This window comes from Natator depressus, chromosome 3 (assembly GCF_965152275.1).
Source record: "Natator depressus isolate rNatDep1 chromosome 3, rNatDep2.hap1, whole genome shotgun sequence".
Classification (NCBI taxonomy): Eukaryota; Metazoa; Chordata; order Testudines; family Cheloniidae; genus Natator; species Natator depressus.
This window is the reverse complement of record NC_134236.1, coordinates 190,765,972-190,793,746: the sequence shown is the minus strand read 5'-3', so window position 1 is coordinate 190,793,746 and position 27,775 is coordinate 190,765,972. Positions and strand designations below refer to the sequence as shown.

Sequence of the window (27,775 nt, the reverse complement as noted above, 5' to 3'; positions counted from 1 at the left end):
AAAGGGAGCAGAATCTTGACCATTGTACATATACATATTAACAATATAAAATGTTCAAAATAAAAGGTATAATGCTATAAAGACTTTATCTTCCAAATCTGATTTTCCTCACAGCATGCACCAGCTGTAGATGGGGAGGGAAGTTGATTTAAAAGTCACTTAGATGTGAAATATGTTACTCTGCCAGTAAAAAACTTGAAAAACTTTCTTTGAACAGTTATAAAAATCTGCAATGATGCAGATCAAATTAATCAAGCTCAGGACACCTGGCTAGAAGTCTACACAACCTCTAACAGTGTGGTGTCATTACTGAGGTCTTGTTGGCATCCGTATTTCCTCCATTTTGAAGCCTAGAGAATCTGAAACTTTAAATACAGAGGTCTTTTTGTCACATTACACACAATAGGCTGTAGATTCTTCCCCAGCCTGTTTCTGCTGATCAGCAGTGTTGCTATGGCACACTATGGTGTATCCTGTACTCACCAACCTAAATATAGAAAAGATTGCTGCAGCAATCCCAGCTACAAAAATAAAACAATTATCCATGGCCGAAGCAAAATGTCAGTTACAGTCATCATCCAAACAATCTCTGGAGATGGGCTGGATCCTCCTCATATGGGTTTTGTTTTTATTTTAAAACCCAAAGTATAAAGATGTTGCAGATCATGAATTTTATTATCCACATAAGAGGCATGTCAGATGTGCGGCATCAACACCGTAATATTTGACAGTTATATAAAAACACAAACAGATATAAGGAAAGGAGGACTTGTGGTACCTTAGAGACTAACAAATTTATTTCAGCATAAGCTTTCGTGAACTACAGCTCACTTCATCGGATGCATTCAGTGGAAAATACAGTGGGGAGATTTTATATACACAGAGAACATGAAACAATGGGTGTTACCATACACACTGTAACGAGAGTGAGAGTAACACCCATTGTTTCATGTTCTCTGTGTATATAAAATCTCCCCACTGTATTTTCCACTGAATGCATCCGATGAAGTGAGCTGTAGCTCACGAAAGCTTATGCCCAAATAAATTTGTTAGTCTCTAAGGTTCCACAAGTCCTCCTTTTCTTATTGCGGATACAGACTAACACGGCTGCTACTCTGAAACCTATCACAATCAAATGTGTTAGGTGCATACTGTGAATCAAATGTATGCTAGTATTTTCTGGCTTGAGTCTGTAACAGATTAGGGAGAGATTTTCAAGCACACAGTTACCAGTAAGGTGCCTGACTCTCATTGAAATGGCCTATCATTTGTGCCTTTGAAACCTCCCGGATCTTGGAATTTGTCCAACCTGTGCTAGGTGTAGCTCAGGAGGATGTGAAAAGGTGGCTTCAAGCCACTTTTTACTGCCCTGTTTGGCAAGTGGAGCAGCCACAAAAGGAACATGCAATAAAAGACCCATGGCATGGCCATGCTTGGCCCAGGTCAGCTGACTCAGATAGTCCGGGATCAGCTGTGGAGCTATACTATTGCAATGTAGATGCTCAGGTTCTGAGACCCTATGAGGGGGGAGGGTCTCAGAGCCCAAGCCCAAATGTCTCCACAGTAGTTTTTAGTTCTGCAGCCCCAGCCCAAGTCATCTGCCCTGGGCTTTGAGACTTGGTGCAATGGGGGTTTTTAAAATCACAGCATAGATGTCTCCAAAAAGGCTTTCTTGTACCTGGGAAACCCTGGAGAGCAAATACATTCCAGCCATATCCCTTGTTCCCTGGATACCTCCACCGGGGCAAAGCACCTCTTTAAAAATACTTTAACAGTAAAGAGCACCAACTTTCATTTATTTTGCCATCCCACCATGTCTTTCAGTTGGGGATCTTTTTTGATGTGATGACATTAATCATTGCAGAACGACTGCATACTTCTAATACATTTCAGTGGGAGACTTATGAGGTACAGTACTGAGCTACGTTTTGCTGAATATGCTCACAAGACCTCGCTACAATTTTAACTTTTGAACACAGCCCGACATAATGGACTAACCTCTTTCATTTACCCCAGTATAATCCCAGTTTACTTTAAGGGTGCTGCATTAAAGTGATAGAGGCCGTGACGGTCAAAAATTTTTCAACACTTTTTTTAATTAAAAAATACTGAGTTATCAAAACCAAAACTTTTCATGAAATAGGGTTGGAGTTGACAGATTTTCCCCACTCAAAAAAAAAAAAAAAAGTTGAGAAAAAAGTTATTCAGTGGAAAATTTCCAGTTTTCCAGTGAGAAACAACTTTTTGGTTAGAAATTTAAGCTAATACAACTGAAAAAAGTTAACAAAAAGAATGATGAAATCAAAACAAAACATTTCAATTGACCCAAAATGGAAAATAAAAGGGTTTTCAGTATGCAAATATTTTTGATGTTTTGACTTTTCATCCTGCCCAGCTCTACTTGAGAGGAGATTTTGGCCCAATTTGTCTTTATAAACAATCATTCTGCATTTTAGTTATGCAGTCAAATCTGAATCACCCCTTGGCTTTGGTTTTGCAGAAACAAAATTTAATGGATGAGGTTTTGCAAAAGCAGCTCACAGCCTTCCCGGCCTATCTTAGATCTGTGTTATGGTGGTATATTGCTTTCTTCTCCTTTTCCTATAAAATAATAATGCCTTTAACAATGGCACTGAAAAGCCAAATTGCAAATGTCATAGGCATAAACTGGCCATCATTAGGTTAGTATTTCAAATAATGAAATTAACTTTAGTTGTTGTAGTCAATTAGTATTAACTGATTCACTTGTTGACTCATTCTGCTTTGCACATGAAAGTAATCAGAAAATAAATTTGCCTACCTAGCTGGCAATTAGAGATGTGGAGAACATAAAACAAACAATTAAATGCTGTAATGTTCAAACTGAATCTTTGATACCTGTGCATGACTGTTTTAGTTTTCTGGAGTTAAAATTATCCATTAAAATAGGAAATTGCCAAGTTTAAATATCACATTGTAACAGAATATACCCATGTGTTCACACCCACACACTATTGTAATAAACTTTTTTTTACAAAGTATGCTTTGTAAAGTATCATTTGAAAACTCATGATTTTATGGTCAGTATTGTGCTGGTAAAATGTGTGTTAACATTCTATGTGAAGCTATAAGATTCCCATGTATGGTGTTATTAACACTTGTTTAAACCCCACAGCTCTGCCCAAACAGAAATTGGCAAACAGGCCTATCCCAAACAAAGGTATATATGCTCTGCTTAATTTGCATTTAAGCAGTAAACAGAGTCATCAAGCAGGAAGGGATGACAAAGGGAGTTCAAACATGTGAGAAAAAGCCAGCAGGGAACATCCTCCCACAAAGCCTTTGTGTCCTGTGCCTAGCTGGAAATATTTTTCAAGAGGGAGACTGAAACTACAAAAAAAAAAAAAAAAAAAAAGAGGGACAAATACTCCGAGGCACCCGTCTCTCCCTACCAATTGCATTCACTGGACTCAAAGAGACAAAGAAAGCAGGTGTTATACTCTGGGGAGGGGTCCTGACCTGAGAGTTTGGTCAATAATCTGCTGGAGCATATAGTGAGAAATTTTGCTTGATTCTAATTTAGTTTGTTAAATTAGGCTTTAGCAAACATCTTATCTTTATTTTTCTCGTAACCATTTCTGACTTTTATGCCTCATTACTTGTACTCACTTAAAAATCTCTTTGTAGTTAATAAACTTGTTTTACTGTTTTATCTAAATCAGTGTGTTTAAATGTAAGTGTCTGAATAACTATTTGAAATAATAAGATGGCATATTATTCCTTTTAAGGAATAATAGACTTAAAATATTTGTGCTGTCGAGGAGAGGCCTGAGCAGTACGGGACATAAATTTCTGGGGGAAAAATCAGATACTGAGGATGTGTTGGGGTCACTGTTTCTGTGTGTGTCTGTGTCTGTCTGTGGTCACTTAAGTGCCTGAAAAGGGAACAAACTCCATAGAGCGGGAAAAGAGCATTGTCTTCACTTACTCAGGTTCTTGTATTGATCCTCCAACACAGTGGAATCTCTCTGGAACAGTCTTCCAATCTTTTGCCATTTTAACCATTGCCCCAGCATCAAGGACTCCATAGCCAAACAAATGGTTAAATTCCAGACCAACACCATTTCTACGCCATTGATGGACTTCATCATGAAGTTGGTTCCTTTTGGAGGTGAGCACTGTCAGATGCTGCAGGTCTCTCCACGTCAGTTCCAGGCTATGGAAGAATAACATAGAAAAAGTTGTTATGTTGTGGGGTTTAGAAGAGGAATGACAAAGTATGACATGTCCAAACTCTTCATTCCATACAACCTGCCTCAGAAAAATCCTCCATATCTTTTGGCCCAGAACAATCTCAAACCAAGATCTATTGACACAGTGCAGCTAAGAGGATCTGAGCACCATCATTGCCAGGAGGTGCTGGAGATGGATCGGCCGTGTGCTTCGGATGGTAACTGATTCCATCACCAGAGTAGCAATAACATGGACACCTGAAGGCAAGCGAAAATGAGGCTGCCCAAAAACAACATGGCGAAAAGCTGTGGAAGCCAAGCTGAAAAACCTGGGGCACAGCTGGGGAACCATTGAAAGACTTGCCAGAAACAGACAGGAGTGGAGGAGCTTCATCACTGCCCTAAATGTCAGAGGCGTAATAGGAACATGATGATGATGGTTTTCTCTTTCCATAATACGTTTGAAAGGACTGGTGTATTTGAACACTCAGTAAGGTAAATGCACTAAAAATAGCAGCGTAGATATCGTGGCTCACATTTTAGCTACTTTTAGCATGCAAGACCAAGTCTATCTACTGAGACTGCCTACAATGGCATGTGGCCCATCAGCCACTGCCAGTAGCAAAAATATGCAGGAGACAGGACACTAGCTGGGAGGGCTCTGAGTTACTAGTGAGAATTCTTTCCCAGGTATCTGCCTGGCAGGTCTTGTCCACATGCTCTGGGTTAACTGACACCATATTTGGGAATTTTCCATGGGGTCAGACTGGCAGAGATCCTGGGGGTTTTTCACCTTTCTCTGCAGCATGGCACACGGGTCACTTGCAGGTTTAAACTAGTGTAAATGGTGGATTCTCTGTAACATGAAGTCTTTAAACCATGATTTGAGGACTTCAGTAACTCAGCCAGAGGTTAAGGGTCTATTACAGGAGTGGATGGGTGAGGTTCTGTGGCCTGAAACGTGCAGGAGGTCAGATTAGATGATCACGATGGTCTCTTCTGACTGTAAAGCCTATGAGACTGGGAGGCTTGCTCCCAGCTGCAGTGTAGACATACTCTCTATGGTCATAGTCCCACAGACTGTTCTAGGATTTTAATCGTAGAGACACCTATTAGTCCTCCAGAACTCAAAGAAAAGAGACCCTGTCTGGAGCACAGACCCCAGCCTGCTCACAGCTATAGAAATATGGCAAGTGCACAGGGCAGTGCGATGGAGAAAGTGGTGCTGTGTAAGCAGTCATTCTAGCCAGACCTCTATGTCCAGGGATGGGTGGGGAACTGTGTGCTATCCAGGGTTTATATGGTCAGGGAGCAACTGGTGGTAGAGCACAGGAAAACTCAAAAAGGTGGGGGAAGCCCATGGGGACACAGGCAGAAGTGGGGACAGAGGAAAATGGAGGAGGGAAACAGGTGAGTCAGCTTGGGGAGGTGGCATCGGGGAGATAGACGGTGGGGCCAGAGAGAGACTATGAAGGGCATGTCAGCAGGCAGCCAAAGAGCAAGCAGGTGGGGTGGGGAGGAAATATCTGTAAAAAGGAATCAATATATGCAAATAAAGCAGTGCACATTATATATACACTATGCAAATTAAGGCATTGCATTATTTACATAAACTCATCTAAGTTCCTGCACCCAGGGCTTGATTCGAAGCCCCTGAAGTCAACAGGAGTCTATTTATTTCAGTGGGCTTTGGATCTGGCTGTTCTAGCTTTAATAGCCCTTAACTTCAGCATTACAGACAAGTAATTCAAAAAAAACAAAACAAAAAAATCCCTCTTCTCCTAAACCTACTTAGCCTCCAGTGCCAATGCGAACACACCAGCTGCCTCAGGTGCAGCTGCAGATGTTCCAGAATGACGCAAGGTACAGTTGCCATATAAGTCCGTAGTAGCCTGCAAAAATATCGAAAAAATGTGTAAGAATAGCTATTTCATTCTCCCTTGTGCTCCAGACATGGAAGGCAATACTTGTTGATTAGGGTAATGTTATACTTGTCACTAGGAACAGAATAAATTACTGCCTTTTCTAACTAATAGATCACCTTTAAAATAGAATGGATAGATACACAGTGAAGGTGGGAACACATGATTGGACAATGACAGTAAGTAGTAAATATTCATTAACATCTAAAATTCAGAGAGATATATTTCTATAAATGTCACAAAGCCTCTCCATCCCCTTTGGTCATCAATAGGATTTGAACCCAAGACTTTTAGCACCATAATAGTCTTCTACTGCTTGAGTTACAGGATAGCTCCAATAGCAGGCAGCAGTAGTAGGGTGCTATCATCTATGAGGACTAGCCACTAAAAGGCAAATGTGACAGTCTGCTAGCAAATTGCACAGTGATAGTCACGTACATAATGTAGATCGCTTCAGGCATACAACTGACCCAATGAAATAAGTCAGTGTTTTCAAACTCATACAACAGATCTAGGACAGTCCACTTTGTCCCTATACTCAGAACATGAAATAACTGGAAAATGTGTAGTATCTGTTGACAAACACTGACCTTTGTATTAAGACACCTGGCTGGCCCTTTTTAAGTATCAGAACCCACCCTGAATGATCTGAAGACTATTAAAGTAAGAGAATCCCCACCACACACTAGCATATTGGGAGGAGCATGCTGTACCCTTCCAAGAGGTGGCATAGTGGAAACATTCCCAGTGTACACCTGGAACCGTGAGGGATTGTACCCCTAAAGTGTGAAGCTCCACTTTGCCCTCAACACAGGCCTGCACCTATCAGGTATAATCTGACACCTAATGTTTCATCTTTGGAGCAGGGGCCATCTTCTGTTTTGTACAGTACCCATGCCTGGGGCTTCTAGGTGTTACTATAATGCTAATAATAATAATAATAATTAATAATAAATAGATCACTGTTGAATTAAACAATGGGAATTTGTGATGCAAGTGTCAAGGTTGTTTATTTAGAGTTTTACACACATTAAAAAGGAGCTTTAATCCTTTGCTCTAGAGGCTTCTTAAGCTATTAAATAAACCACCATTTCTGTAACCACACTTCTAGCCGAACCTCTCAAGAAAAACACTAAGCAGTCTGGCAAGGAGCGAGAATATGCAGAAACCACCCAAGAAGCTTGACAATATTCCATATTTCACTACTACTTTGCCCTGACCTTGTTTTCTTATCATCCTTATTCTGCCAAGCATACATAGGATTACAGACAAATTGGCAATGACTGTATTAGCCTAAAATATGCTCCAATTGGAGGTAATGTGTTACCCTGGGTCTTTCAACTCTTCATTCTCATGCAATTACACAAAGAATGTCTGCCTGGGAATTAAAAATTCTGAGGACATATGAATAAATAAGCCCCAGCTTCACTTTCCAAGTTGCATTCTGATAACTAGGGAACACCACCTACATGCAGCCATAAAGCATAGAAGCTCATTGCTGTTTTCAATATCGACCTCCCTTCTCATCAGATGACAGTTTGGGCATTGTCGGGTATTGTGAATGAGAAAAATATTAGTTTTAACAAAGGAACATCTGCTGCTCCTAAGCAGAAAATGATGCATACAGACGTGAGTGTAGGGAGCAGGACTACAGCACAATAATATCTGCACTCACCACACCAGCTTCAGGATTTCTCTTCCTCCCATTGCTGAACGTGGAGGCCAAGGTCGAAGAGCAGCTTTCATCGTACAGAGCTGTCCGGCCGTCATTAATAGCAGAATTGATGGAGATAGTCCACATGCTTGATGCATAGCCGTCACAGTTACAATCATCATAGCTGCCTCCATCTCCAGAGGCCCAGACGTAGATGCTTCCCTTGCCGCCACGGCCCTGTGGAAAAGAAATTGAATCTGTCAGGTTAAATTATGCATTCAAACATGAAGCAAAGCATCCATCTGTCAAGGAGAAAACAGGCCTTAGATAAATGTACATCAGTAGCAAGCTGAAAGTTCATGGACTTCTGCAGACTTTAAAAATCCAGTTAACCATTAATCACAGCCTGTTCTGCAATCTTTTATGTGCAGAGTGTTCTCATTTATCATTTTGTTTGCTTGGCACACCAAAGGCTTCTGTGCTAAGACATTTTATGGATTCATTAGAACCTGGAGTTGATATCAGGCACTAAGCACTATGGGGACATAAGAATACAAGAACGGCCATACTGGGTGAGACCAAAGGTCCACCTAGTCCCCAGCATCCTGGCTTCTGACAGTGGCCAATGCCAGGTGCACCAGAGGGAATGAACAGAACAAGTAATCATCAAGTGATCCATCCCCTGTCGCCCATTCCCAGCTTCTGGCAAACAGAGGCTAAGGACACCATCCCTGCCCATCCTGGCTAATAGCCATTGATGGACCGCTCCTCCATGAATTTATCTAGTTCTTTTTTTGAACCCTATTATAGTCTTGGCCTTCACAACATCCTCTGGCAAGGAGTTTCACAGGTTGACTGTGTATTTTGTGAAGAAATACTTCCTTTTGTTTTAATCCTGCTGCCTATTAATTTCATTAGGTGACCCCTAGTTCTTGTGTTATGAGAAGGTGTAAATAACACTTCCTTAGTTACTTTCTCCACACCAGTCATGAGTTTATAGACCTCTTAATTGTCTCTTTTCCAAGCTGAAAAGTCCCAATCTCATTAATCTTTCCTCATATGGCAGCCGTTCCATACCCTAATCATTTTTGTTTCCCCTTTCCAATTCCAATATATCTTTTTTGAGATGGGGTGACCACATCTACACACAGTATTCAAGATGTGGGTGTACCATAGATTTATATAGAGGCAATATGGTATTTTCTGTCTTATCTATCCCTTTCTTAATGATTCCCAACATTCTGTTCACTTTTTTGACTGCCGCTGAGTGGATGCTTTCAGAGAACTATCCACAAGGACTCCAAGATCTCTTTCTTGAGTGGTAACAACTAATTTAGACCTCATCATTTTAGATGTAGAACTGGGATTATGTTTTCCAATGTGCATTACTTTGCATTTATCAAATTGAATTTCATTTGCAATTTTGTTGCCCAGTCATCCAGTTTTGTGAGATCCTTTTGTAGCTCTTCGCAGTCTGCTTGGGACTTAACTATCTTGAGTAGTTTGTATCATCTGCAAATTTTGCCACCTCACTGTTTACCACTTATTCCAGATCATAAATGATCTGGAAAAAGTGCTCCATTAAAATGGATCTGTTGTTCATCTAACTGACCAGGTTTATAAGGTACACTTAAGGTCTGAGTGGCTAGAAAACCATGTAAAACTGTCACCACTTTCTTTGCTCCATAGATTGGCTCCCTGGGCATTTTTTACTCATATCTACTTGTTTTACTGACCAAACTAGCTTGAATTATTGTTAGTGCTGGAGAACCAATACCTCTATGAGAGCAACTGAATTAGCAACAAAAGAACTCCCCTTATGAAGCTGGAGTTGGATGGAGAGATCTAAGCCAAAAGGAGACATGATGATAGAACCCTCTCAGTCGCTAAAGGGAAAGAGTAGTATCCTCCCAACAACTCCATGCAACCAGGAAGAGGGAGGGGTTATTTCAGCACCTTACCCCAGAGAAAAGAGGAGTGAGGGGTGGATAGAGAAATGTTTTGATTGCAAGTCTTGAAACCTTGGATGAAATCCTGACTATGCTGAAGTCAATGGCAAAATTTCCATTATCTTCACTGAAGATTTTACCCTTTGAGTTTAAATCTTAATCCCCCACCCCCGTTTATTTCTGATAATATAAAAGGGAGTAAGAGCACAGCTTAATATCTAACTCTCGGATATGTCTGCAGTGCTGAAGGTTAGGAAAACTACCTTCTGGCTAGTTAATGAGCAAATGTGATCTGGAAGTCACGGAGCACATAAATATAGCACCCTACAATGTCATTTTAATAGGGTATGTTCTCAGACTGTACTTTAAACCAAATCCCATTTCACAGCAGTGCCTCATACCTTTTATCATAACACAGTAGACGATGCAAATTCATTATTTTTAAATGAGTTAGCAAATAGCACTATAATTCGCTGATATCACAGTGGGATTTCTGCCGTTAGGATGTATTTGTTCTCTGAAGAAGGACTCTTGTAATAAAGGTTATGACAATAGATAGCTTATTGAAATCAGCCTAAGGGTACCCATATAGACTTGAGGTCAGTCATTTTAGATATAGGTGATTGGATATATCGTTCGAAAAATTTATGTTGTAAGAACAAAAGCTAAGGGGTATGGGCTTGTATCTGTCCAACAAGTGATTCTTAAAAAGCAAAGCATCAAAAAAAAAAAAGAAAAATAATGCCTTTTTTCTTCCATTTTTAAATACCCCATTTGACTTGAAACCCCCAGCTGGTGCTAAGGTAGCTGTAGGTTTGGGGAAAAGGGGAAACAGGGACCCAGTATCCTAAAGTAACTGCTTGCCAGAAGACAATGCTTCCCCTCTGTGGTGAGATTATATTTGTTAATACCACAAAACTATTCCCAATGATGGCATTGAGATGAGGCCTTTGGGTCTTAGCAGTATTAGCATAAAGAACACCTCCCTCCTTAATTTGCAGGACTGCACCTTTAATTGGATAAGAATAGTGATGTTATACTTTAGCCAATTTGCTAACTCTGGAGATGGAAGAGTAAGAGAGGCTAAGTGGTGTTTTTGTACTAGGAATAGAAGATAGCAGTCACTAATCTCCTTGTTAACTTTCCTGCATTTAAATACATCCTTCACTGGGATAGTTAACAACGGACTCTTGTATCACATTAGCAAAATCTTGTGAAATGTTAATACAGTGTAGAAGAATAAATCACAAATAAAATACACAAGGTGATAAGTGCAAGCAGCAAAGTCTAAGGCTATAGAGTGCTGGTTGGGACAGGTTCCTAAAAATAATTCATTCATATAAAATATTAAATGCCCTGAATTATCATCCTCTAGAAACAAGTAAACAATTTTTAGAATTCAAAAAAAGTTTAACTCCCTTGTCACATTCTCCTCAATTCTCTTACGTTTTTCCTCACTTCTCTATTCTAGCCAGGACTGGAAACACCATGGGAAAGGCTTTAATAACCCAAATGAAGGACTGGAAATCTCCTCAGAAATCCTGTTCTTTTGAAATTTCCACCCCAATGTGGTAGACTTCAGAGGTTCAGACAGTTTGCCAAGGGAAACTTTTGGCTGATTATTTGAACATTTCAAGTTCTCCCTTTATTAGTGAAAATACTAAAGCGGATCAAAACTTGCATAATAAAACCTGGAAACACGGGGGGACGTTTATCCAGTCTGGGGCTTAATTACAAATCTGGAACTTGGGCCAGCGTTACTTAATGGTCATATTGTGCCAAGCTTTGAGTAAACCCGAGCTGTTTCAGGTGCCAGGAAGGGATTTATGGTTTCAGGCAATTTCAACTGTTTTCAGTAATCACATGAAACTCTTATTTCAATGGTATTAGCCTGAAGGAGAAAAAACTCAGTGTTTTCAACTTAGTGTTGTGTCTAATGCTGAGGGCCTCCTTCTGAAGTCCGGACACTCACATGTCACACATGAATATACTCAGACTAATCCCACTGACACCAATGGTAAGTGTTACTCAACATGAGGAAACATTGCAGAATCAGGCCATGAACAGAGTAGGAGTAAGTAAATGCTGAACATAACCGAGACACCAGAGGGAGCTTGGAGAAAGACACATGGAGGAGAAGAGAAAAGAACAAGGAGACAGTGGACCTGTTACATTTTTGTAAGTTTGTTTCACCCAGATTCCTGCTGGTTTTCCCAGAAAATACAACTCGGAGTCTAGCTTCCAGATTTGTGGTTCTTTTGAATCCGAAACTCGAATTGGGAGTTGAGGGTGAAGCAGTGTGGATTTGGCACAGGTATAACAGAAGTCTAAAAGACACTGTTCATTCCAACTTCAGTGTACTGAAATGCAATACAGCGGCACGTATAAAACATGGAATGTTGTCGACAGCTGCTACACTATTTTAACACAATATCTAGCTGAAGAAACCAACAAGTTGCCTATTTGTAATCTTCTGTATACACTACCAGTTAAAACAGGCATGACTTGCCCACTAGGTAACTACGTTTTCCATTTTAACTGTTGCTTTGTAGAGCTCAGACTTTTAGAAAACTCCCGTTACTGTTGTCTAGCCAGCTAGACCACTGGGTAACACTGCAGGCTAATTATTGAAATATCTCCTTAAATAAAACTCTAGATGTCTCTTTATTAGTATTAAAAATATGCGTACTGCAGTCATGTCTGGGGCCCCAGTCATGGAGTAGGAGCCCATTGTGCTAAGTGCTGTAGAAACACAGAACAAAAGAATGGCCCTTCCTCCCAACAGCTTACAATCCAAGTATAAGGCCAGGTCTACACTATAAACCAGGGGTGGCCAAACTTACTAGCCCTCCAAGCCACATATGACAATCTTCAGAAGTTTGAGAGCCGGAGCACACCTGCTGGGAGCTGGGGCTTCAGCCTCACTCCTCCTGAAGCTCCGAGCTCCGGCAGGGGTGCCTTGCAGGGCTGAAGCCCTGGAGACCCTCCTCCCTACTGGAGAGAAGCTCCTACCCAACTACCTGAGCTCCTCCCTCCCTCCTCCGGTCTGGTAGGCAGAGAATGCGGGGTGGAGGGGGCTTGCAAGCCGCACTTTCATGGTAAAAGAGCCACATGTGGCTTGCGAGCCACAGTTTGGCCACCCCGCTGTAAACGTACACTGGTATAACAGTGTCTGTCAGGGGTGTGAAAAATCCCCACCCCTGAGCAACACAGTTATACCAACCTCGCTCCCGGTGTAGATAGCTGTATTGATGGGAGAAGTGTTACCACCACTCATGGAGGCAGATTAACTATGCCACTGCTGCGTTTTAAGTGTAGATCTGCCCTAAGAGACAACTGGTGGATACAGACAGATGGGGGATGTACAAGGAAACAATGCGACAATACCCGTTTCAGCATACCAACTGACTCACGTTGTCAAGTATTTTTTTAGAATCCATGGCAAAACAGAGTTTTAAGAAGGGACTTGAAGGACAACATGTTTACAGGTAATTTCTCCCATATGTGAGGGGCAGCATTGGGGGGGGGGGGGGCGGGAAACGTGAAGGTGTGTCTTAGAAAAAAAATCTGTACTAACAGTTATAATATGAAAAGGAAAAAGAAAACCCAATGACAAATTCTGTTTCTTGACAAAAAACAGAGTTTCCAAATGCATGATGTTTTTGTTATATTTTTCATTCTCTCTTTCTTCCCTTTGAGAGAGAAGAAATGTTTTGGAATCTCCTGTATAATTTAATAGCAATTTTTGTCCCTGCCATAGAGTTAGGTAGGATGGTTTAAAAAAAAAAAAAAAAGATAATGAACGATATTCTCTAACTCCGTAGCTTTTGGGGTCCTTTCTATAGGCCCTTATGACACTTCCATAGGACTACATTGGTTTCATTCCTGTTAAATTCCACACTGCTTTCCCAGAAGAGAAAGTATATTTCTTTCTCTTCTAGTGTTGTAGTTAAGGTTAATGCTTTTATATTGAATCCTATAAACATTTAAATAAGAATAAATACTAACCATGTCTTTAAATAAGAACCGCTAATTACATTCAACAGGGGTGTATTGTTACTCATGAGACAACGTGGCTGGAACATGTTGCTGGGCCTGAACGCTTTTTAGCAGATTGGTCTGTGCAAGTCACACATCAAACATCTTTGTGTCACTCCTCAGACCAAGGTCTGACTCCTCCTGTCCCACATGCGAAGTGTAATCTAAAATCCTGCATCCATCTGCAATAGCAACATGTCTTTATATATCAGGACCTGTTTGGGTGCTGGCTAGCTGAATGGCCTGAATTGCCAGGTTGTAGGTTAGCCCTAATCCCCATCTCCATATTTATCCCTGTATTGAAGCCTTTTCACTAGAGCTTCAGATTTGGATCATGCCTCCCTTAACAAGAGCTTTTGTCTCTTGAGTGATCAGTTTCTAGATCAGATTAGAATCCAGAATATAGACAACATTTTTTATCAAGAATTACACAGCCTAATGTAAGGCATATGTGAGTATGGTTTCCCATTATAGCCTAGAGTTATGTACTTAGTGCTATATTCAAGGAAATCCATTACTGCATCCTTTAGAAAGGACTCACCTATAGCCCTTACTTTGAGTGGTCTCTTGAATTATTTATACATTAATTCCGTTAACAGGATTTATCCTTCCTTCAGGCACATTCCTGCAAGTATCTCTTATATGCAATGCTCTTTGACCTGAAAGGGTGTCTTGCCTATGGAGTTCGAAGGCATAGGCCATATCTTATTGAATCACAACAGGTGGCTCAGACTTCCCTGCCCACTGAAAGCTCTTATTGGAAGTGTCAATATAATGGTTACTATTTAATAATTGATATTTTCTTTAACTAAACTAATAAATAATGAACTTAATGGTCAAGCCATTTTCCATATCTAAAAAAGGCATTAATATAGAGGAAAACAAAGCTCCATTTAGGTCATATGTAAACAAAACACAAACAGATCTTTCAGGAGTTATCTTCAATCAGGTAGGTCATTTGTAATATAAAAATGTATGAATGGAACTGAACTTTAGTCCAAAGCTTGAATCAAGCCTCCGAGGTTCAGAAGAGTTCAGATACTGTTTGCTCCCAATAATTGTTCATCTCCATAGGCCAGTGCTCTGCTCAACTGTTGTAAATTGGCATAGCTACATTAAACCACACTGATGATGTGTATTCTTCACATAATCACCCTTACTTCAGTGGGACCCCTGTGGGCTCTGGTGGTGTTTAATGTGAGTTAGGATATTTGAGTCTGACCTTACATTTTTGCAGGTAGTTTGCACAGTTCTAGTATTAATCACATTTCAAAAGTAATCCCTCATCAGTGGTTTTTGAAACACCTTAGACTATTAATGGAGAAAGGATTTTAAACATCTCATTTAATTTTCACCACTAAAAGTATAAATTTTTTTCCCAGTCAGATTATGCTATGAATATAGGCCGGCCAGTTTCATTTTTGCATTCTCATGCATTAGTTGAGTCCTGTTTTTTTGTTTCAGGCACTGAAGGGAAATGGCTCCACTCCAATGTTTTCACTTAAAAAAAAAAGTGCACGAAATTAATGAAAATATTTTTCATTACAAACTGAATAGAATCAAAATTGAGTTGGTCCTGTGCCTTTAAACCAATAATTTAAATCCAAAAGGTGAAACATGTAAATCAAGGACCTATCTACATTACAAAAGTTACTACGTTGGGGGACTGTTGCAACATGGTAACATTCTCTCTGTTCTAGCAGTAGCTGCCTCTTGTCTTTGTAGAGAAGAAAAAAAAGAGTTCAACTGCCCAAACACGGATGTCAGCTTTACCAGTGGTAATTAAATCAGTTGAGTAACATCAGATTTACAACAGTGTAACAGAGCATGGAATTTGGCCTCAGAGATGCAGCCCAGTTCTGTAAGGTTACAATAAAGTTTTATCTTAACTCACACAAACAAGACAAAACCCACGATTACAACCCATTGCTTGGACACTGTAAAAACTGTAGTAGTACATTGGTCCTAAATTTAAAAGAGAATTAGCAAGACATCCTTTTGGTATGTCTACACTATGGAATTAGGTCGAATTTATAGAAGTCAGTTTTTTAGAAATCGGTTTTATATATTCGAGTGTGTGTGTCCCCACAGAAAATGCTCTAAGTGCCTTAAGTGCATTAACTCGGCGGAGTGCTTCCACAGTACCGAGGCTAGCGTCGACTTCCGGAGTGTTGCAGTGTGGGTAGCTATCCCACAGTTCCCGCAGTCTCCGCTGCCCATTGGAATTCTGGGTTGAGATCCCAATGCCTGATGGGGCTAAAACATTGTCGCGGGTGGTTCTGGGTACATATCGTCAGGCCTTCCGTGAAAGCAAGGGCAGACAATCGTTTGGCGCCTTTTTTCCTGAGTTACCTGTGCAGATGCCATACCACGGCAAGCATGGAGTCCGCTCAGGTAACCGTCACCCTATGTCTCCTGGGTGCTGGCAGACGCGGTACTGCATTGCAACAAAGCAGCAGCAACCCCTTGCCTTGTGGCAGCAGACGGTACAGTACGACTGGTAGCTGTCATCGTCATGTCCGAGGTGCTTCTGGCCACGTCGGCCAGGAGCGCCTGGGCAGACATGGGCGCAGGGACTAAATTTGGAGTGACTTGACCAGGTCATTCTCTTTAGTCCTGCAGTCAGTCCTATTGAACCATCTTATGGTGAGCAGGCAGGTGATACGGATTGCTAGCAGTCCTATTGCATCATCTTCTGCCGGGCAGCCATGAGATGTGGATAGCATGCAGTCCTTCTGCACTGTCTGCTGCCAGCCAAAGATGTAAAGATAGATGGAGTGGATCAAAACAAGAAATAGACCAGATTTGTTTTGTACTCATTTGCTTCCCCCCCTCCTCCATCTAGGGGACTCATTCCTCTAGGTCACACTGCAGTCACAGAGAAGGTGCAGCGAGGTAAATCTAGCCATGTAACAATCAGAGGCCAGACTAACCTCCTTGTTCCAATAAGAACAATAACTTAGGTGCACCATTTCTTATTGGAACCCTCCGTGAAGTCCTGCCTGAAATACTCCTTGATGTAAAGCCACCCCCTTTGTTGATTTTAGCTCCCTGAAGCCAACCCTGTAAGCCATGTCGTCAGTCGCCCCTCCCTCCATCAGAGCAATGGCAGACAATCGTTCTGCACCTTTTTTCTGTGCGGACGCCATACCAAGGCAAGCATAGAGGCCGCTCAGCTCACTTTGGCAATTAGGAGCACATTAAACACCACACGCATTATCCAGCAGTATATGCAGCACCAGAACCTGGCAGAGCGATACCGGGTGAGGAGGCGACGTCAGCGCGGTCACGTGAGTGATCAGGACATGAACACAGATTTCTCTGAAAGCATGGGCCCTGCCAATGCATGCATCATGGTGCTAATGGGGCAGGTTCATGCTGTGGAACGCCGATTCTGGGCTCGGGAAACAAGCACAGACTGGTGGGACTGCATAGTGTTGCAGGTCTGGGACGATTCCCAGTGGCTGCGAAACTTTCGCATGCGTAAGGGCACTTTCATGGAACTTTGTGACTTGCTTTCCCCTGCCGTGAAGCGCATGAATACCAAGATGAGAGCAGCCCTCACAGTTGAGAAGCGAGTGGTGATAGCCCTGTGGAAGCTTGCAACGCCAGACAGCTACCGGTCAGTTGGGAATCAATTTGGAGTGGGCAAATCTACGTTGGGGCTGCTGTGATGCAAATAGCCCACACAATCAAAGATCTGCTGATATCAAGGGTAGTGACCCTGGGAAATGTGCAGGTCATAGTGGATGGCTTTGCTGCAATGGGATTCCCTAACTGTGGTGGGGCCATAGACGGAACCCATATCCCTATCTTGGCACCGGAGCACCAAGCCGGCGAGTACATAAACCGCAAGGGGTACTTTTCAATAGTGCTGCAAGCTCTGGTGGATCACAAGGGATGTTTCACCAACATTAACGTGGGATGGCCGGGAAAGGTACATGACGCTCGCACCTTCAGGAACTCTGGTCTGTTTCAAAAGCTGCAGGAAGGGACTTTATTCCCAGGCCAGAAAACAACCGTTGGGGATGTTGAAATGCCTATATGTATCCTTGGGGACCCAGCCTACCCCTTAATGCCATGGCTCATGAAGCCGTACACAGGCAGCCTGGACAGTAGTCAGGAACTGTTCAACTACAGGCTGAGCAAGTGCAGAATGGTGGTAGAATGTGCATTTGGATGTTTAAAGGCGTGCTGGCGCAGTTTACTGACTCACTTAGACCTCAGCGAAACCAGTATTCCCACTGTTATTACTGCTTGCTGTGTGCTCCACAATATCTGTGAGAGTAAGGGGGAGAAGTTTATGGCGGGGTGGGAGGTTGAGGCAAGTCGCCTGGCTGCTGGTTACGTGCAGCCAGACACCAGGGCGGTTAGAAGAGCACAGGAGGGCGCGGTACGCATCAGAGAAGCTTTGAAAACCAGTTTCATGACTGGCCAGGCTACAGTGTGAAAGTTCTGTTTGTTTCTCCTTGATGAAATCCCCCACCCCTTGGTTCACTCTACTTCCTTGCAAACTAACCACCCTCCCCTCCTCCCTTCGATCACCGCTTGCAGAGGCAATAAAGTCATCGTTGCTTCACATTCATGCATTCTTTATTCATTCATCACACAAATAGGGGGATGACTACCAAGGTAGCCCAGGAGGGGTGGTGGAGGAGGGAAGGAAAATGCCACACAGCACTTTAAAAGTTTACAACTTTAAAATTTATTGAATGCCAGCCTTCTGTTTTTTGGGCAATCCTTTGTGGCGGAGTGGCTAGTTGGCCGGTGGCCCCCCCACCACGTTCTTGGGCGTCTGGGTGTGGAGGCTATGGAACTTGGGGAGGAGGGCGGTTGGTTACACAGGGGCTGTAGTGGCAGTCTGTGCTCCAGCTGCCTTTGCTGCAGCTCAACCATACACTGGAGCATACTGGTTTGGTCCTCCAGCAGCCTCAGCATTGAATCCTGCCTCCTCTCATCACGCTGCTGCCACATTTGAGCTTCAGCCCTGTCTTCAGCCCGCCACCTCTCCTCCTGGTCATTTTGTGCTTTTCTGCACTCTGACATTATTTGCCTCCACGCATTCATCTGTGCTCTGTCAGTGTGGGAGGACAGCATGAGCTCAGAGAACATTTCATCATGAGTGTGGTTTTTTTTCTTTCTAATCTTCACTAGCCTCTGGGAAGGAGAAGATCCTGTGATCATTGAAACACATGCAGCTGGTGGAGAAAAAAAAAAAAGGGACAGCGGTATTTAAAAGGACACATTTTATAAAACAGTGGCTACAGTCTTTCAGGGTAAACCTTGCTGTTAACACTACATACATAGCACATGTGCTTTCATTACAAGGTCGCATTTTGCCTCCCCCCATCGCGTGGCTACCCCCTCAACCCTCCCTCCTCCCCGTGGCTAACAGCGGGGAACATTTCTGTTCAGCCACAGGCAAACAGCTCAGCAGGAACGGGCTCCTCTGAATGTCCCCTGAAGAAAAGCACCCTATTTCAACCAGGAGACCATGACTGATATCTCACTCTCCTGAGGATAACAGAGAGATAAAGAACGGATGTTGTTTGAATGCCAGCAAGCATACACTGCAATGCTTTGTTGTACAATGATTCCCGAGTACGTGTTACTGGCCTGGAGTGGTAAAGTGTCCTACCATGAAGGACGCAATAAGGCTGCCCTCCCCAGAAACCTTTTGCAAAGGCTTTGGAAGTACATCCAGGAGAGCCACGAATGCCAGGGCAAATTAATCCTTTCACATGCTTGCTTTTAAAGCATGTATAGTATTTTAAAAGGTACACTCACCGGAGGTCCCTTCTCCGCCTGCCGGGTCCAGGAGGCAGCCTTGGGTGGGTTCGGGGGGTACTGGCTCCAGGTCCAGGGTGAGAAACAGTTCCTGGCTGTCGGGAAAACCGGTTTCTCTGCTTGTTGTGAGCTATCTTCTTCGTCCCCAAAACCTGCTTCCGTGTTGCCTCCATCTCCATTGAAGGAGTCAAACAACACGGCTGGGGTAGTGATAGCTGAACCCCCTAAAATGGCATGCAGCTCATCATAGAAGCGGCATGTTTGGGGCTCTGACCCGGAGCGGCCGTTCGCCCCTCTGGTTTTCTGGTAGGCTTGCCTCATCTACTTAAGTTTCACGCGGCACTGCTTCGGATCCCTGTTATGGCCTCTGTCCTTCATGCCCTGGGAGATTTTGACAAAGGTTTTGGCATTTTGAAAACTGGAATGGAGTTCTGATAGCACGGATTCCTCTCCCCATACAGCGATCAGATCCCGTACCTCCCGTTCAGTCCATGCTGGAGCTCTTTTGCGATTCTGGGACTCCACCACGGTCACCTCTGCTGATGAGCTCTGCATGGTCACCTGCAGCTTGCCACGCTGGCCAAACAGGAAATGAGATTCAAAAGTTCGCAGTTCTTTTCCTGTCTACTTGGCCAGTGCATCTGAGTTGAGAGTGCTGTCCAGAGCGGTCACAATGGCGCACTCTGGGATAGCTCCCAGAGGCCAATACCGTTGAATTGTGTCCACAGTACCCCAAATTCGACCCAGCAAGGCCGATTTAAGCGCTAATCCACTTGTCGGGGGTGGAGTACAGAAATCGATTTTAAGAGCCCTTTAAGTCGAAATAAAGGGCTTCATCGTGTGGACGGGTGCAAGTTTACATCGATTTTAACGCTGCTAAATTCGACCTAAAGTCCTAGTGTAGACCAGGGCTTAGAGGAAAAAAAAGAGCTAATACGCAAGATTGCCATACCTCAAACTCATTTTTTGATGCCCACTAAACTACTGAGTTGAATAGGTGGTAGTAGGAATAGCTAAATTTGAGAATGTATGGCTCTCGACCTTCACCTTCCAACAAAAGGAGTGCAATTTCCATAGCACTAGATGGGGGGAAATGAAAAATAATTTCTTGCATTTTTAATATTCTCACAGCTTATTTCATTGGAGAACCCAATTACAATGACATGATCAGCTTATAAATTATTATTTCTCCCCTGGCAATTTCTATCATCACAGCATTTTCTTAGGTAAAAACCATATTATGGGGGCAATATAATATTCACCAGCAGTGGAAGAATAGATAACATATTGTTTAGTCTGGTTAAGCAGGCCAAAGCTAAATAAAATTATTTCAAGCCATGAACTATCCTTTAGCACACAGTAATATAAAAAGCCTACATGATAAAAATGCAATAGTCAGAGACCAGCTATTGTGATTGAATTTAAGAGATTGAAAAAGTAAACAGCTGAAGCTGGAAGACTGAAGCAGCATGAAAAAAAAAAAGCAGCCTATTGGATGCACTCATAAAATGGGGACATATCATAAAACTTCCAGATTGCAACTATGGCCTATATTTTGGGCTAGAATCAGCCCTAGTTCAGATGACTTCACCTGGTTTAACTCTGCTACGCCAAGCGCTATGCCCATCTGGCCCACCTCCAGCCAGTGCAGCCCCAAACGTAGGCAAGAACTGGCCAAAAAGGGAACATCTCCTCTTGCAAGACATCTAGTCAACCATGACCTTTATATACCCATCTATCCATCCATGATATCTGCAGGGTGGCACTCAATGCTGTGTCTAGGTGTGGTGGCTTGTGCTGACCACTCCTCCTTCCATAGGAGCTCCTAATGGTCAGCTGATCCATCTTGAATCTATTGGGGATGGAATTAAAGATCAGTCCCTTTTCTTTTTCTGTGCTCCATATTTGTGTCAGTTTGGGATGAAATCCTGCCCTAACTCACCAAAGAGAGGGGTGTGCTCATGCCTACATGTCTATGTGTGGGAGAGTCTGAGCACAGTAGCAGTAGAGCTGAGGACCCCTTTTGCCGGTGCAGGTTAAGAAAGCTCAGTAGGCAACATGCTCAGCTATGCACCTTACTGTGCATCCAAAGCGAAGCAGCATGTGTCCTTTCTCATTAAGCCCCAGCTTCTGCTGCTGACCACAGATGTGGGCAGGAAGGCTAGAGGCCTGCACCGCAAGCCAGATGGCAATGCCACTTGGAGCATTGGGAGAGAAAGTGTATTAGCCTGGCCCCTTTTTTAGTGCTCAAGCAAGTGCCAAGGAGTATAACCTGCCTTGCTCCTGGCAGTGGTGTTTGGGGAGACAAAGCTCCCTGTGCATCTTTCCCTCCGGCCCAAAGCACTTGTGCACGACAGGACAGAATTTTGCCCTTTCCTCTACTGTGGTTTTTTATTTAGGCACATAGGAATTGCCATACTGGATCAGACCTATGGTCTGACTAGTCCAGTGTCCCACTGCAGACAGTTCGCCAGCACAAGATGCTTCAGAGGAAAGTGAAAGAACCCCACAGTAGGCAGCTGTGTGATAATCTGTCCACGTACCCCCTAAACACCACAGAGTTCATCCTGGTTTCTCATGGTTAAAGATGACTTAGACCCTGAAATCTTGCTTCCCCTCCAATCATGCTGAACCTGTTTTGCAAAATGGTGTTTCCTAGATAGGTGAGAACATAGAGCACGATGTAAATTATGCTGTTTATTTGTATAAAATGCATGCTTGTACTAATTGTCAGAAATTCCTGAGGTTTACATGTATGAAATTTAATCAAATTTTATTCTGCTAACTCAAGAATTAGTATATTTAGTATTTATTATATTATTTACCTTTCTGCTGACAGTAATGACAGTCAGTGAACTTGTACTACAAACCCACTGATTTCTAGTAAGTGCCCCCAACTCCCATGAAGAGCAGCCTACCAGAGTGCAATAAAGAACAGGGAGGTCACAGATTCATTCTATACAACAGCCCAAGTCCATTTACACTAGCATTATTGTTATTATTCTTTGATATTTGCAATACAATAGCAACTAAGAAATCCACTCAGGATCACGGTCTCATTGTGGTAGGCAAAACAAATAATAAAAGGCTGTCCTGCCCCAAAGCGCTTACAATCTGAGACAGATTCTGCCACCCTTTCTTATGTGGAATAATACCTTACTTGTGGAGTATAGTGCTGCTTGGTGTGAGTAAAGTTATAGGAATCTGTCCCTTGATTACAACAGGATGCAAGAATGAGTATCAAACAATCAGAAGGGGGAAGGCCAAGAGAAACAACAAGCGTGTGTGTTCACACGTTATCACAGCAGTTTTGAGTCGCTTCTTTTCTAACCATCAGATAAAAGTAACAAAAAAAAAAAAAGAAGTCTGAGAGATCTCTGCCATTATCCCAATCTAACCATTCTCAGGTGACATTTTATTGCAGAGATCACAGCAGGAGGAGGTTTGGAGGAAGGATTTTAAGGAGGATATAGCAGCTTGTGCCGGGGAATTCTCATAATGTCTTTTCTCCCTGAATTTATTTCCAAGTTGCAGTGGTAACAGGATGAATATTACTTGTGCTTGTCAATTTATTTAATTGCATATTGCTAATGAAAAAAAAAGTTACACTCCATATCGCTCCCAATTATTTATTTTCATGTATTGCATCAGAGACAAGGATATCAAACTTGCTGTGCGCAGGGGTTTTATTATCTTAAGTTTCCTTCCAGCACATTGCAAGGATCATTTTCAGCTTAATAGCGCATTTAAATTCTTGACATGTCCCTGATTCACTGCCAGCATTTCAGCTCTCATCATTTATGAGTTACTACGCTAGTGTCTGAGAATCATGCTCTGGACTGCAAAAAAGAATCCCACATGTTTATTCATCTTTGAGTATATAAAAAGACATATGAGTTTGCTTTTTGATCAGTATTGTACCATTCTGAAAATGGTCATAAATTAGATTTGTATTTAGAGTCAATATAGTTGTCAGATTGTACGTTACAGAAAGAAAAAAGAAAAGGAAGATCTTCAGGCCTGATATTGAAATGTATTTAAGCATTTAGAATCCAGTAAGGCACCTAGAGAGATTTTCAAAACATCTAAGCAAGTTAGGCCCTTAACACCCATTGAAATCATGTAAAGATGCCTAAATACCTTTGAAAATCTGGCCCTCAGAGGGAAAAAAAAAACCCAAGCCAAAACAAACCAAAACTCCCTACATTAATGCAACATTACAGCTCAGAATTGGATGGCCCAAAAGTCAGGCTATGCAAAGCTATGGCTCTCAGCTCAAATATGGGGCCCAGTCCTCAGAAGCGGTCAAGGAGAGCAGAGCACAGTTGAGAGGTGTGTGCATAAGTGGCTTTAAACTTCCTTTGTGCTCCACTGATCAGACTGCTGGCTGTGTGCTAAACTGCTGCCCCAGAGCAAGAAGGATCTCAGCTGTCAGGCTGCTTTAATTGATGCCAGCCTCCAAATCGCCCCTGGGGCCAATATGGCAACTGGAGACCACTGAAGCACAGAGAAGTCCTGACTATATCCCCCTTTCCACAGTCATGGTCTCTATGCTGCAAAAAAAATGACATCAGATGATCCAGCCTACACTAGGATGATCTTCCCAGAGCAGTGCTTGAAAACAGTTGAGGATCAGGGTTATAATTTGCTCCTTTGAGCATGAATATGATTACACATGATGGTCTGTATTACACCCACGGGAACAGGAACTTCAAATGTCCTAACTTGGGTGCATTTATACTCTCAGCCTTATTGTTGCTGTACTGTACCTTTTTACAATGAATTTCCCTAATACTTTGCTCACACATTGATCCAATAGCACTTATCTGGAGCTGTGCACCTCAGAGCACTGAGTGGACAATCACACATCAGACATGCAAGGGGGACAGTTTGCTAATGCCTATCATTCAGATTTCAAACCGAATTTCTGTGGGCCTGATCCAAAGACCACTAATGCCACAAGAATGGTCCCAATTACTTCAATCTAAAGTACTTACCTGGCTCCTGTCACTGCAGTATCCATGTGCCTCACAGACTATAATGTACTTCCTCAAAGTACCCCTGTGAGGTAGGAAGTATAGTTATCCTCACTTACAGATTGGGACCTGAGACACAGAGGGTATGTCTACACTGCAAAGTAAGCCAGGGTTGGAACTCAGGCTCAAGCCTAACCTCCCATCCATCTACACATAAATCATGCTAACCCAGGGTCCCAGGATTCCATGGAGTGGAGGATCCAAGCCCGAGTCAAGACAGGACTCAGGGTTCAAGCTCTATTGCTGTGCAGTGCAGACACAGCCCCACTGGACTCACGCTCTGGAAGTCCACAAAAAGTATCCCACTATCCCACAGGCCAACTTTCTTTCTCCTCTAGACAGTCAAGTTTGGTGGACAGTCAAGTTTTCCCATACTGCACCATGAACAAAGCGCTAGAGAGGCCACATTTGGGGAGGGCGTTAGGATGTTTGGGATATGGGCAGTTGCACTCAGGCCCACATAATGCAGAGTAGATGCTGCTGCCCCAGGTTGGGACCCAGAGTTCAACAATTCCTAACTGGAGGTTACAAAGGAGTGTAGATGCTCGAGTCCTAGGTTAAAAACTACCTCGAGTTCTAGTAACCCTGGGCTTACTTTGCAGTGTAGACATACCCACAGGGGCTAAGGGACTTACCCAGCATCACAAAGAGAACCTGTGGCAGTGCAGGGAATTGATGTTAAGGCTCCCAGTTCCCAGGCTAGCACCCTAGCCCCTGAATCATTCTGCTGTGGGCTTTGAATAATGCCCTATGCACATAGGGAGCTGGTATTTTTAAAAAGCAGCTTCATAGAGCATATGAACTTGAAATTTGCTGATAGGATGCCCAGCAGCAGCAACCATGTTGGGTTCCTCCTAATATCATGTGAGTGCCTTAGGACTCCGTTCTCCACGACGGTCAAGCAAAGCTGTATAAGCAGCACAAAGTGAAGCAGATTGGAAAATACAGCAGTATGCCTCCCCTTTCTGTAAAGGCCCAGTGCCACAGTATTTACTTACCCTTTGGGCTGAAATGCCACATTCTTTTTTGAGCTCAGCGGTGATCGCTTTCGGTGCTGTGGAATTTACTGACATTCTATTTGCCTTCGTGAGCTACAGCTCACTTCATCGGATGCATAGCATATCGTGGAAACTGCAGAAGACATTATATACACACAGAGATCATGAAACAAAACTTCCTCCTACCCCACTGTCCTGCTGCTAACAGCTTATCTAAAGTGATCATCAAGTGATCATCAAGGAAGGCCATTTCCAGCACAAATCAAGGTTTTCTCACTCTTCCCCCCCCCCCCCCACACACACACAGACACACATACAAACTCACTCTCCTGCTGGTAATAGCCCATCCCTCTTTGAAACCTCTCTTTATAATGCGCATGATAATCAAGGTGGGTCATTTCCAGCACTAATCCAGGTTTTCTCACCCCCCCCCCCCCACACACACCCCCCCCCTCCAAAAACCACACACACACAAACTCACTCTCCTGCTGGCAATAGCTCATCTTACAATGTGCACAGCAATAATCCAAGTTTAACCAGAACGTCTTGGGGGGGGGGGGGGGGTTGTAGGAAAAAAACAAGGGGAGATAGGCTACCTTGCATAATGACTTAGCCACTCCCAGTCTCTATTCAAGCCCAAATTAATAGTATCCAATTTGCAAATGAATTCCAATTCAGCAGTTTCTCGCTGGAGTCTGGATTTGAAGTTTTTTTGCTTTAAGATAGCGACCCTCATGTCTGTGATTGCGTGACCAGAGAGATTGAAGTGTTCTCCGACTGGTTTATGAATGTTATAATTCTTAACATCTGATTTGTGTCCATTTATTCTTTTACGTAGAGACTGTCCAGTTTGACCAATGTACATGGCAGAGGGGCATTGCTGGCACATGATGGCATATATCACATTGGTGGATGTGCAGGTGAACGAGCCTCTGATAGTGTGGCTGATGTTGTTAGGCCCTGTGATGGTGTTCCCTGAATAGATATGTGGGCACAGTTGGCAACGGGCTTTGTTGCAAGGATAGGTTCCTGGGTTAGTGGTTCTGTTGCGTGGTATGTGGTTGTTGGTGAGTATTCGCTTCAGGTTGGGGGGCTGTCTGTAGGCAAGGACTGGCCTTTCTCCCAAGATTGGCCTTCCTTGATGATCACTTGATGATCACTTTAGATAAGCTGTTAGCAGCAAGACAGTGGGGTGGGAGGAAGTTTTGTTTCATGGTCTCTGTGTGTATATAATGTCTTCTGCAGTTTCCACGATATGCTATGCATCCGATGAAGTGAGCTGTAGCTCATGAAAGCTCATGCTCAAATAAACTGGTTAGTCTCTAAGGTGCCACAAGTACTCCTTTTCTTTTTTCTTTTTACGAATACAGACTAACACGGCTGTTACTCTGAAATCTATTTGCCTTGTTGGAGAATAGCTTTAATTCACCCCCAGAATAATTATTGTCTCTGCATTTGTCTAGCACTTGAGGACTGTCATACTTCACAGCGAAGCAGCCGGGCGCAAGTGCAGTTCTCTGGCAGATATGACTCCGACACAGTGAGGACGCTACCAGAGTAACCTGGGAGCACAAGCACTGGAATAGGAAAAGGTAACTGAAGCCCAGCTTTGCACAGTAAACTCAGCAAAACGTGTTTTAAATGTCATGTCAGTGAACAACAAATAGCTGGTTACTATAGAATGTCCCACCCCAAGCCCTAGCCATCCAAGTGTTTTCTTGCCAGGAAAGCATTTGCAATACACAGGAATACTGTCTTGCCGTGGAGGGGTTTACCTTTCGCACTGTAATAGGACAGAAAGAAACTGAGGGTGTTAATGCACTTAATGAAGTAGCTTTCACCAAAGAAATACAGAGTTCTGCTTTTCACCTTCCTCAGCACCCTTCCCAAACATCAATCTGCACCAGTCAGATTTAAAGAGGTGAAAATGGAATGTATGTACCACAGCAGAGAGACAGTGCCAAGGGTCAAACAATAAACTTTTGCATTCACAAAAACATTCTCCTTGCCTGCTCGTTCAGTATCACAGACTCCCCAGCACAAGAGCTTAGAGCAGTGGAGGGCCACCTGCGGCCCGCAGGCCACACATGGCCCGGCAGGGTAATCTGCTGGTCGGCTGTGAGACAGTTTGTTTACATTGACCGTCTGCAGGCACGGCCACCCGCAGCTCCCAGTGCCTG

At 43.0% G+C, this 27,775-nt stretch overlaps 1 protein-coding gene across 1 annotated transcript in view; it reads right to left on the bottom strand.

Moving 5' to 3' along the window:
* The window catches only part of PCSK2 (proprotein convertase subtilisin/kexin type 2), a 203,848-nt gene that overhangs the window by 4,805 nt on the left and 171,268 nt on the right, over positions 1 to 27,775 (bottom strand). The window contains exons 9-11 of the mRNA XM_074949536.1: positions 7,809 to 8,024; positions 6,003 to 6,103; positions 3,968 to 4,195 (exon numbers count right to left, since the gene is read on the bottom strand). Of these exons, the coding sequence (XP_074805637.1) occupies positions 3,968 to 4,195; positions 6,003 to 6,103; positions 7,809 to 8,024 (545 nt within the window). The remainder of the gene's footprint in view (positions 1 to 3,967; positions 4,196 to 6,002; positions 6,104 to 7,808; positions 8,025 to 27,775) is intronic.